Below are 11708 nucleotides of genomic sequence, written 5' to 3' on the forward strand. Positions count from 1 at the left end.
TTTCTTTTGCTCTGACTTAACAAGTTACATAGTGTTGGCAGATCATTGATGGTGACGAACAACATGACGTGCAAGGTAAAATAATCTTGCTTATACTAATCTCAAACCTCGACGCCTTCCGACCAGAGTTTCTTAAGATCATCGACTAAAGGTCTGAGGTCACATCGATATCGTTACCAAGTTGTTTTGATCCTGATATCAAGATCGACAACATAATATATTTCCGCTTGTTACAAAGTCAGGGTAGAAGATTGTAGATCAACAATATAACAGGCCAGGTGTTATGTGAGGTACTTATGTTACCGAATAGATTCATGTCATCTGTGCTCGTAGCAAACTTAATATTTCTCAATTCTTTAGCGAACCAACCAAATATGGAGTCAATGATTCGCCACTGAGCGAAATCCACCGGGTGCAATATCATTACGTTATTCTTACGAACCTCCTTATGCCAACACATCAATTGGGCATCCTTTTTGTTGGCAAACAAATACTTTAGACAGAGAATTACATAAAAATACCACATCACCTTCCTAGAAGACAATTTACTTTTCTTGCCTCCATCCCCATCACTACTGTCATTTATACCCTTATATCGATGGTTCCCCACACTGGGTATTGATACAGCTCTACATACTCTCCACGAAACAAGATAAAATCCTACTTATATGCATGTATCTTTTTCTATTTTCAGTCCTAAAGGACAAATTATCTTCTTCGTGTCGTAGACGTCTTGGGCACCAAGTTCCCTCCCGGTAGCATTTCCCTTAGTAGATCCAGTAATACTTCAAAACTCTTGTCAGTCTAATCATGGGTTACCTTTAATTGTAGAAAAGTTTTAAGTTCCTAAATATCCACATGTATTTCTCCTTACATTTGGGATAAAGTGGCATCTTGGAATCCCGCATAAATTTTTGAAATTTAACAAACTCACCATTATTATACTCGTCATGCTGCTCGATATTCCTCACCATTTGGTCCATATTCTCCACAAAATGCTCAAGATCATTATCATTGAAACCTAATATGTCCCCATCCCTGAGATCATTATATATATCACAGGGTGTAAGCTCTTGAGCCACACGGTCGGCATTGAGGGCCCGATCCATCTCTCTCTCGTTAAGGCCTTACTCGCTATATTTGTTCTAACATGTATAATTCTCTTTAAATCCACGTATGACCAAGTGCATGGACATTGTCTGGTTTCGAGAACTTCTTATTATTCCTGCAATCGCGATATGGATAATACATTGCTGTTTTACCATGATCTTTTATATCCGCTACAGCAGTACTCATGAAATACTTCACCCCGCTCAGGTAACCTGGACAAGTCCAGGTCTCAAGGTACATCTAAGTTCTGTTCGCCATCTACAATGTAAAAACAGTTTTTCATTAACAATTATCTTAATTAGGTGATTAAAAATATGCGATTAAAAATTCTATACAATTATATTAGATATATAGCATGAAGCGATAGATCGGGTAAATCTAGTATCAAATCTAATATAAATACAACTCGCTTGCACTAAGATTTTGAATAAAGATGCAAAATGGTCAAATACAACTCAAAGTAAAAAAAATCAAAATTAAATAAGGGTTAGAGGAGGAGGAAAGAGGGAGATGTAAACTTTCAAAGATATAGCAACAATTCAAACTTCAAATCAATAAGATATTAGAGAGTCTCTGGTGAAACCGAACAAAATCGCCAGATCTATTGTGCGCACAGTAAGATTAAGTCTATTATACGTGCATAATAGATGACTAGCTCTTATAACAGAGCTAAGTCATCGGTGACGGATCAAAATATAACCCGTCACCTATACCGGTCATAAGTGACGAGTCGTAACATGACCTGTCATTTACGGCTGTTGCAGGGAGACCCGTCACTTATAACCAGGTTATAAGTGACGAATCGTAACATGACCTGTTACTTATGATTAGTGCAGGGAGACTCGTCACTTACAATTAGTTAATAAGTGACCGGTCGTAACATGAACCGTCACTTATAATTGGTACATAGAGACCCGTCACTTAAGATCAGATAATAAGTGTCAGGTGTAGTTATAACCCGTCACCAATGTGATAAGTGATATGTAATATTGTCACCTGCCAATGATGACCTGTTATTAGTGACGGATACATATCTAGTTTCGATCTAAAGCTACATAAGTGACGAGTTGTATATTGATTGTCACTTAATTGTGTTTGCTTTGTCTGATTTTAACTCTTATTATTCGGCGGCGCATTATGACCGTTGGGTGTCACGAGAAGCACACGTTGGTCCTGTCAGCTGTAACGTCTACGGACTACGGTGACTCGGAATGATCTGATGCGCATGTGTCTTCTCTGTCCACTACGTCATAATTTAGTCGTTGATCTGTTGATGGTCATGTGGTTCTTTAGTTTGTGTGTCTCGTCTTGTCTAGGTTTAGGGGTTAAGTTTTTATTTTGTGTGCACACACTACGAGCTTTCCAATGTTTCCATACGGTTATTTACAAGAGCTTTCTAATGTTTCCAGACAGTTATTTGCGAGTGGCCGGCAGTTTTAGTACTCTTTGCTGGCCGACAGATTTTTTAGTATAATTCGTACCTTTCCCAATAGTTGTATCAAATCACCAACAATATAATTGCCAACAAACTAATTACTCGTAGTTTTGGTAGATATTTAACCAAAAATACTCCGTTGGCCACATGCAAAGAAATCGTTGTGAAAGGTTGTTAGTCTTGTAGCGGTACGTGGAAGGGACAGATTGAACACTGTGTAATTTTTTGATTATTACTCCTTGGAGCATAATTAATCCATTGGAGTTGTTATGTGTGTTTTACTAAAGTACTCCAAGTTGGGGGTTTGCACAGCTTAATTGGGCATAGATTTTGGTTCTATTTACACTACTATTGAATTCTTTTCTTGTGAAGACCAATTAAAGTGGGACGGTCAAAATGTTTTGTACATAATTTCTACCCCAATTAGTGACTATGGGATGCAAATCCAATACACTAGATTCACCAGTCTCTCCTCATATCTCATCGTCATCAACCTCTTATTCTTTCGACACAACTCGTTGTTGTGCCCTCCATCCCCATCCCACGCACCACCACCGGTCATCTTGTGCAGGTGTGGCCCACTGTTCTTCCCTCATGTCTTCGTCCTCCCCCACTCTGTCTTCTCTGCGCTAATCGCTCTGTGCCACCATCTTCTCTCTAGTAGGACATTCCTGTGTCGCCCTGTTACCTCATCTTCGTTTGCTCATGCCGTAGGATCCGTCGCCACCGTCAGCCAACTCACTAACCTCTCATTGCCTTGCCCTTGCCGCCTGCACCGCCCACCAGTCAGCTCAGTGGTGACTAAAAAAACCCTGAACCCTAACTCATCACCCTCGCTGTGGAGTCTATGGAGCTCGCCAAGGTTCGCCAGTGATGAAGTAGGAGGTGGCTTGAGCATGAATCTCGTCGCCCATCCGAAGGTGAGAAATCCAAATGATTATTTCCCCCAAAAAATCATATCGCATGATGTGTAGCAAATCCGTTAAAGAGTTAGGGAAGAATTGTCCAGTTGACCTGTATGCATGCAAGTTAGTCACGTGCAGGCACTTTTGGTCCACGGGCCGCGGTGCATTGTCTAAACATCATTAGCAACATAAATATTTTACCAACCTTTTAATTTTGTGATATTAGGGACTATTTGGTTCAACACACCGCACTTTGCTACATCTAAAAATAATTGACTAACTATTGCCGCTGTTTGCTTCGTGTCTTACAACTGCTGCATGCCGCACTTTCAGCACACAACTGATGCATCGTATGCACAATTTGCAAGCAAATTTCGCCAATGTTATAGCCTGCAATAATTTGTTCGCCACAGGCGTGCCACGCTTTCCCATTGTATTTCTTGGACTTGAGAGGCTAGCGACAAAATATGCCATAGACACGCTGACGGTGCAGGTTACATGATTAATTGTGCTACGTCTTATCTGGGACGCCGGCCGGGCTAGACGACAGCACGTCTCTCTCGACCAGAAACCAACCAACGCGCCCGCAAGTCGCGTCGACGGACTAAACTCGATCCATGAGACCTTTCTCGAGGAACGCACCGTTGCCGTTCGAGGAAACGACGCCGGAGCAGACCGATCCGATCCCCCGTGCCCACGTTCCTTTCCGCCAGGCCCGAGCTTTAAGCGCTGCCGTACTAAGCCGGACATACCCTCACACTTATATTCACACATTACTAAGTCGGATATACACTCACATACACACCTCACACTTATATCCACACATTACTATATGAATACTACTCTTAAATAGATGTTATTTTAGAAATTTAATTTTGTTTTTAAATAGATGTCGTTTTAGATTTTTAAAGTGGTATTTTATTATAGTATCCATATTAAAAGCATTCAACAAGTGTGATGAATTTATGTTTTATATGTCATTAATTGAATGTTGAAAAAATTGAGAAGGTAAATATATCATATATAAATTTTTTTATTATGATTTTATTCTATATCTGGAAGGATAAAATGATAAGAGAAGGGAGTTAAAACGTTGTAACACGTATAGCTTGGACACATTTTAACGATGAACACACCTGTGCATATAATATCCCTTCGGACAGAAAATGCCGGCTCCACGCATCCGTTCCCATCAAATCGCGCAAACACATCAATGCCGCATCCTCGGATTCCCCTGGCGCCTGTCTCCCCTGTGCCGGCCCACTGGGCCCCACGCGTCCCTATCCACCATTCCCCCCACGGCCCCACCCAGCTCCACACTCTACACGCCCCACCGAGGTCGACCATTTCAAATCCCCCACCACGCCGCCCCAAACGGTCACCCGTTACACTCACCCACCGTCACGCCCCTCCTCCCCGGTTCCGCCCCGACCGACAACCGATCGATCGATCCGGCGGAGGGCGCCATGGCCTCCCCCAACCCCGCTGCGCCCGACGCGGCGGGGCTGCAGGGGCCGGACGCCATGGCGGGGGGAGGCGAGGGGCTCTCGTTTGGTGCGGCGGCGCCAGGGGGGACGGTTGTGGCGACGGGGGACCAGGCGCCGAGGAGGCCCCTGGCGGCGCGGAAGGAGCGCGTGTGCACGGCCAAGGAGCGCATCAGCCGCATGCAGCCCTGCGCCGCGGGGAAGCGCAGCTCCATCTACCGCGGGGTCACCCGGTACACACCGCCCCTGCCCCCTTCGTCTCCGGTTCCGTGCTAGTACACGTTTGGATATTTTGATGGCCGCTGTTAAGCTTATGTACGCACTTCGAATGCCTCCTTGGTTTGATCTCCGGTGCTAAGTACGTTCGGGTCTCGGCTTGTCATGTTGTTTCGGTGATTCGGGATCTGCTAGTATTTGTTTGCGATTTCGCTAACTCTGTGGATCGAGTGATTGCGGCACACAGGTCTATCGCCTGTAGAGGTATCGTTTGTGGCTGGAAATTAGGCGATCTCACATTCCGTTTTGCATATTTCTGTGCAAGCTTGTCCCACAGCGTTGGCCTCCGATCTTAGTAGGTAGCGAGTCTCGATTATTTTTGGTTCCTTACCTTAGTGACAATCTGGCATTCATTAGATTTGGCAACCATCGGCTACATGTTAGTGGCTGAATGCTGTATTATAAAGTGCTCATGTTGCCGGGGGTTCCTTCTATGAGAACCACATTTGATCCCAATGAACATGGGGCTTATGATGGTGCTTGTGCTGTTGCAGAGAATTCTAGTCTCATACTATACAGCTGTTGTTGGCACCTAGTTGATTTATTATGTGAAGTTTTGAATTCTTCTGAGGCAATTTCAGTTACTCTAAGCATATTGAATTGAACTTGTCTCCCGATCCTCCGCACTTCAAATGTTTATGCAAAAGAATGAGTGAGCAGTGTTTTCTGCTGCTATCTGCAGTTTTCACGGTCACCTTCCTCTACTTATACTTCTATCTTGACTTTATAAATGTAACTTTTTCCACCTTTTTTTTACTTACTATGCATGTATACATTGATATAGAACTGAGTTTGACGTCTCCTCAACAACAGGCATAGGTGGACAGGTCGATATGAGGCTCACCTCTGGGACAAAAGCACGTGGAATCAGAATCAGAACAAAAAGGGGAAACAAGGTATCTACGCGTGCCAAATGCGGAGTTGCAGCAGTTGATCATGTTTTGGAAATTTTGAACATATTGGAACTGGATGATGGGCAAAAATTTTCATTACAACTTGATTATATTGAGTAGATAGTTTGGCTTGATTTATGTATATCAGGATTTCATACACTAATCTTCTGTGAGATACTACATAACTACTCCCTCCTGTGGCAAAAAAGTATAGTTTTTGGTTGTGTGCAATCAAACTATTTAATACTTCGTCATCGATATCTTCTTGAATATCGACTTATACTGATTTCCATTAGAAAATGATACGAGTGTATTTTCTCAAAAAGTTGTTTTATATTATTATGATTTTGCTAAGTTTTATAAATATACAATGTTGGAAAATAATGGTCAAAGTTACATCTTGGAGACCTTGCCAACGTAGTCGTTCTTCAGTCTATCCAATTCACATTCAAACATGCTTTCTGCCTTTCCCACTGCTGTGTGAATCAGTTGGGCTATTATGAGATAACGATTACTCTTGCATTATGCCATAATTACTGCATGGACTCTATGGAAGTAAAGAGCTGTGCCTGCTGCAGTTTTCAGATTTCTATCGTTTGCATGATTTGCTTCATAACTTCGGGAGATGCACTAATGTATTTAGTCAATAACATGATTTGCTATCTAATATTTATTTCTGTTTAGCTATTGTTAATCTGATCTGATGGAATTGTTTCTTTTGCATGGGAAACTACATTACACAAATTGCCCTTGCAGTATATTTAGGTAAGTGTCATCCTGGTGTTAGCTTAAATTGTAGAGTTGATATGGTTATTCTTAATCATTTTCTATTCTGTGTGCAAAAACATAGGTGCATATGATGATGAAGAGGCTGCAGCAAGAGCCTATGACCTTGCTGCATTGAAATACTGGGGAGCTGGAACACAAATAAATTTTCCAGTGAGTAATTTATACTTAAGTGCTAATGATGATGGATCTTGTTCTTGGATCTCTGTAGAGTTCTTCCACTTCAGTTAAGATCAGATTTCAGTCGATGGTAATTGTTTAATTCAGGAAGTATCTTGTGGCTGAACTAAATTTTTGTGTAAAGAACTTTGTTATTTGCTTTTAGTATTGAGAATGACTGCCTATATGGAAAGAAATCTTAATATAACTATTGAGCAACATTGTTGTGTACTTTCCAAATGGATGTTTCCAGTCCCAATTCATATCTGATTTGGTTGGCCTACAAATTTTACAGATGCAGTTGTTTAAATGTAAACATATCTCACAGACGGTGCCACCATTTTTTTTTTATAAAACTAACATAGATTATTTAGATGCAGTGTGATCTGTTAATACTCCCTCCAGTCAAAAACTAAATGACTTCTGTGATGTATCTAAATGATATGCTTATGAATAATTAGATGGCTCATACAAAAATCATGAGTAGATTTTTGTCAAAATTAGTTCCATAACATTAAACTTTTAGGTTTTACAAACAAATCAGAATAGAAAAAGGTGGTCAAAGTTGTGTTTTGAAGGTGGCAAGTATAGTGATTACTGTATAATATGTATTATATGTTCGTTGTATGTTAAAACTAGGGTTGATTACTTTTTTAATTATAAGTGGTATAGATAATTTCTGTTTTCCCCTACTCGAATCTCTAGTTCTCAAAGCAAGCATAGTGGGTCTAATTTCTCATATTTTAATATTAGACTATAGTATTAATAATATGCATACAGAAGAACTACATGATCATGGATTGCGAATCATAGTTGTTGCCTTCTTTTTTCGTTTAATTTAAATTCAATCAAACTGTGATGCTGCTATATCATGCTTGCACAAGTACTTGATGTACTCCTTTGTATTTGCACGGTAGATGAGAAATTACAGATACCAAGCTATGCTTCAAATCTTATTCATAAGTTTCACTATTTGTTGTAAAGTGACATTCAAAAATGGATGTATATCATACTTGTGCACTTGCTCTTGAGTGAAATGTCTTCTTTTCGGAAGATTTTTTGTTGCTGGATCGATAGATGCAATAAAAAAAAGCCATGTCTTCTGCTGAGTGTGAGAAAACAAACGTACCAACACATATTATTGCTTCATTTAGTACTTGGTACACATGGGCGTTGATGAGTTGCCACTGTAGAGTGTATTATCACAGTAGTTGATTGAAACTGTGCTATTTGTTTTCGGATTTATGCCCATTATGTGTTTTCTTATTTAGGTCTCTGATTATGCGAGAGACCTTGAAGAGATGCAGATGATCTCCAAGGAGGACTATCTTGTGTCTCTTAGAAGGTATATTTGTGCATTACTAATGTATATACATCATTTTATTCTTATTGAGCACTGACAAGAAGTTATATGCATTGCAGAAAGAGCAGCGCCTTCTCAAGGGGGTTACCAAAATATCGTGGGCTTCCTAGGTACATGGTAGTAATTGAGAATGCTAGCCCTACTAATGGAAACTACTTTTGTGATGCTAACCCTTATATAAGCTCATTGCTAGTCACGAAACTGCATTAATACAGTCCCTTAGCGTGTAGTTGTGTACTGCTAGATTATTGTATTCACTGAAAGTTAGGTACGATGTACCTTCGTTTTGTATATGCTTGCATATATCCTGATATGATGGCGCATCCAACAACCAAAACATTGCCCTCAACTAAAAAAGAACAACCAAATATTTGCAATAGGAGGTACTAATAAATAGAAAAGATAGATGCTAGATGATCGTAATCAGCTACTACATGCTACTGTATCAAAGTTCCGCCGAGTGCTTCTCATGAAAAATAGTATATGTAAAAAGAATTAAAGGAGGGCAGGTTGGGTGCTGATAGATCCAAAACAACTGCCCCAAGGAGAGTGGGGGAGTGGGGCTCTTTGCTTAATTTACCTTTTCTTGATTAAAGAAGTTACAAATGCTACCTCTTTTATAAGGAAGATTTGACTTGGCCCCAACAAACTTGTCTCTAATCTGCGTGACATCTAGAAGAAAACAAACCCAAATAGTATAGTAACTATAAATCCTAATCCCTATTTGATCCTAACTACCTTATGCACTAATTTCTGGATACGCTGTAACAGCATTAAGTTTCATGATGTAAATCTGAATATCATAAAGCTACTCAGGGCACTTTTTAAAGTTTTACACATGCATTACCATGCAGACAACTACATAATTCAAGATGGGATACTCCTTTGGGACATTTACTCGGCAATGACTACATGAACCTTAGTGTTGGTCAGTCTGTAAAGACTTCTACCCGTTTCTTTCTAGTTATCAAACTCTAAAGCGATGAAATTTGCTATGACATTTTATGACTATTTTTTCCTTTTGAAATTACAGGCAAGGATATCACGCTGGATGGAAAATTTGCAGGAAGCTTTGGTTTAGAGAGGAAAATTGATCTTACAAATTACATTCGGTGGTGGCTACCCAAAAAGGCACGGCAGTCAGATACATCTAAGGCAGAAGAGACTGCTGATGACATCCGAGCTATTGAAAGTTCAATGCAACGGACTGAACCATATAAGTTGCCTTCTCTTGGCCTCTGTTCTCACTCAAAACCCTCTCCAGTAGGCTTATCAGCATGTAGTATATTATCACAGTCTGATGCCTTCAAAAGCTTCTTGGAGAAGTCTACAAAATTATCTGAAGAATGTACTCTCAGCAAAGAAATGGCTGAAGTAAAGGCTGTTGCCTCGGTACCTGCTACTGGACATGATACCATGGCAGTTAATATTAACATGAATGAGTTGCTAGTGCAAAGAGCTCCTTACACAATTGCCCCTGTTATGCCTACACCAATGAAGAGTACCTGGAGCCCTGCTGATACTTCTGTGGATCCTCTTTTTTGGAGCAACTTCATCTTGCCATCGAGTCAACCTGTTACAATGGCTACAATTACAACAACAACGGTTTGTTTTTCTCTCAATAACCTAGTTCAACTCTTAAATATTTTTCTCTTCTGCTTTTGCTGAATCTGACCATTGATTCACGACAGTTTGCCAAGAATGAGGTAAGTTCAAGTGATCCATTCCAGAGCCAAGAGTGAGCGTCGAGCTTACCAAAGCAGGATATTCTAGCTTTGTAAGTGAAGACTGTAAAATATATATTGTTTCTTCATGTGTTCATTACTCGTTCGTTAAATTTGATGTCACCCTTTTTACTTTTCGCACAAATAGCAGTAAACAGAGGTGGAAGGAAAACTTCAGGTTGTACTTGCATAAAAATATATAAGTAATTTTAGAAAGTGTATCTTTGTCCTAACTCCTAGTAGCCTATAAGAATTTTTAATTATTTTTTCTTCCTTGCAAAAACTGGTGCCAGGTTCTTTATTTTTTTGAAATAAACGGTGGTAGCTGATAACATTAGGTTTAATAAAAGAGTACAGTGAAAAGAGCTGAACCGTTTGAAAACTAGTTAGAATGCTTTCATACACATTTCTGTATGTCTAATATGCATTTCGACAAAGATCAACACTTGGGTAATGTAAACAAAATAAGGGTGGGCTACGGAGGGGGTTTCCCCCTGAACATTTGGGGTTTGATCCCCGGCTGGCCAGCTCCTCCTCTCCCCACATAGCTTGACCAGCTGCTCTACTGCAGCCTCCCACACTTGGGGTAATGCCATAAAGTCATTCTTACAATTGTGGCCAACCGGCCATGACATATGAATGTTCATGTGTTGGGCATGGAATCTTGTATGATAACAAATGGACACCCAATGGGCTTGCCTCTGGCGACCTATTTTCAATAGAGATTCCACCAGGAAACTCTCACATATGCTCGCGGTAACAGTAGTTTGGTGTCAAAATTCATAGGCACAACCACAACTTTTTTAAAAGTATTAGTATTATGGAACTCAGTACGATAATCATCGTAAAAAGAAAACATATTGATACTTTGAGAAACAAAAGAAGGAATAATTATGTCCTTAGCTTCTTGCTGTTGTATTATGTTGCTAATTTGCTATTTACAGTTTAATAAAATCCTTTGGATGTTTCAATTGTTGAACAGGTCAACGACATTATCCTGTGCTTCAGAGATTCCTTTTGCCCATCGTTATGCCGTGGCTCGTGAGCAATACTCCTTGTGTATCCATACTTCATAGGACATGAATAGAAGACAAGTGCAAGCATAGCTATGTAATATACAATGCATAGTTCCCAAAATATGGTATCTATTACATATATTAAAGGGCCAAGAATTGGAGCAATTCTAGGGGTTCAAATTACTGTAGCTAATGTTCATGTGGGTCCTGTATGTGTACACATATATGTACGGATACGTATACGTATATGTATATATATGTGTGTGTCCTTGTATATACATACACATAATTTTTTCCAAAATTCCAGAAAATAGCGAAAGGAATAATAGTTATATTGATAAATCGGCTGAAATAATCTAAAATGCATAGGAAAATATCTAAAACTAAAAAAATATGAAACAAATTTAGTTAGGTTTGTATTACTGTCGTCTACGTGTTAAAATATGTGTTAAACATTGATAAATTTATAAATAAATATTGAGATGTCTAAAAATGGTGAATCCAATTTTTTAGTCTTCTTTTGTCATGCTCTATATAACAGAAAACAGGCACAGCGT

At 39.8% G+C, this 11708-nt stretch overlaps 1 protein-coding gene across 1 annotated transcript; it reads left to right on the forward strand.

The window, feature by feature from the left end:
• The first annotated feature begins 4719 nt into the window (after positions 1-4719).
• Positions 4720-11452, forward strand: LOC133885473 (AP2-like ethylene-responsive transcription factor SMOS1). Its single transcript, XM_062325195.1, has 10 exons — positions 4720-5167; positions 6024-6106; positions 6860-6868; positions 6954-7042; positions 8320-8393; positions 8471-8521; positions 9266-9339; positions 9445-10016; positions 10103-10188; positions 11118-11452. The coding sequence occupies exons 1-9, from the start codon at positions 4917-4919 to the stop codon at positions 10151-10153; spliced, it is 1254 nt and encodes a 417-aa protein (XP_062181179.1). The 5' UTR covers positions 4720-4916; the 3' UTR covers positions 10154-10188; positions 11118-11452.
• The last annotated feature ends 256 nt before the right edge of the window (positions 11453-11708 follow it).

This window comes from Phragmites australis, chromosome 11 (assembly GCF_958298935.1).
Source record: "Phragmites australis chromosome 11, lpPhrAust1.1, whole genome shotgun sequence".
NCBI lineage: Eukaryota > Viridiplantae > Streptophyta > Magnoliopsida > Poales > Poaceae > Phragmites > Phragmites australis.

Coding starts and splice junctions, on each gene's coding strand:
- LOC133885473 (XM_062325195.1), top strand. CDS start 4,917: ATGGCCTCCCCCAACCCCGCTGCGCCCGACGCGGCGGGGCTGCAGGGG. Junction 5,168..6,023: donor ATCTACCGCGGGGTCACCCG/GTACACACCGCC, acceptor CCTCAACAACAG/GCATAGGTGGACAGGTCGAT. Junction 8,522..9,265: donor AAATATCGTGGGCTTCCTAG/GTACATGGTAGT, acceptor ATTACCATGCAG/ACAACTACATAATTCAAGAT.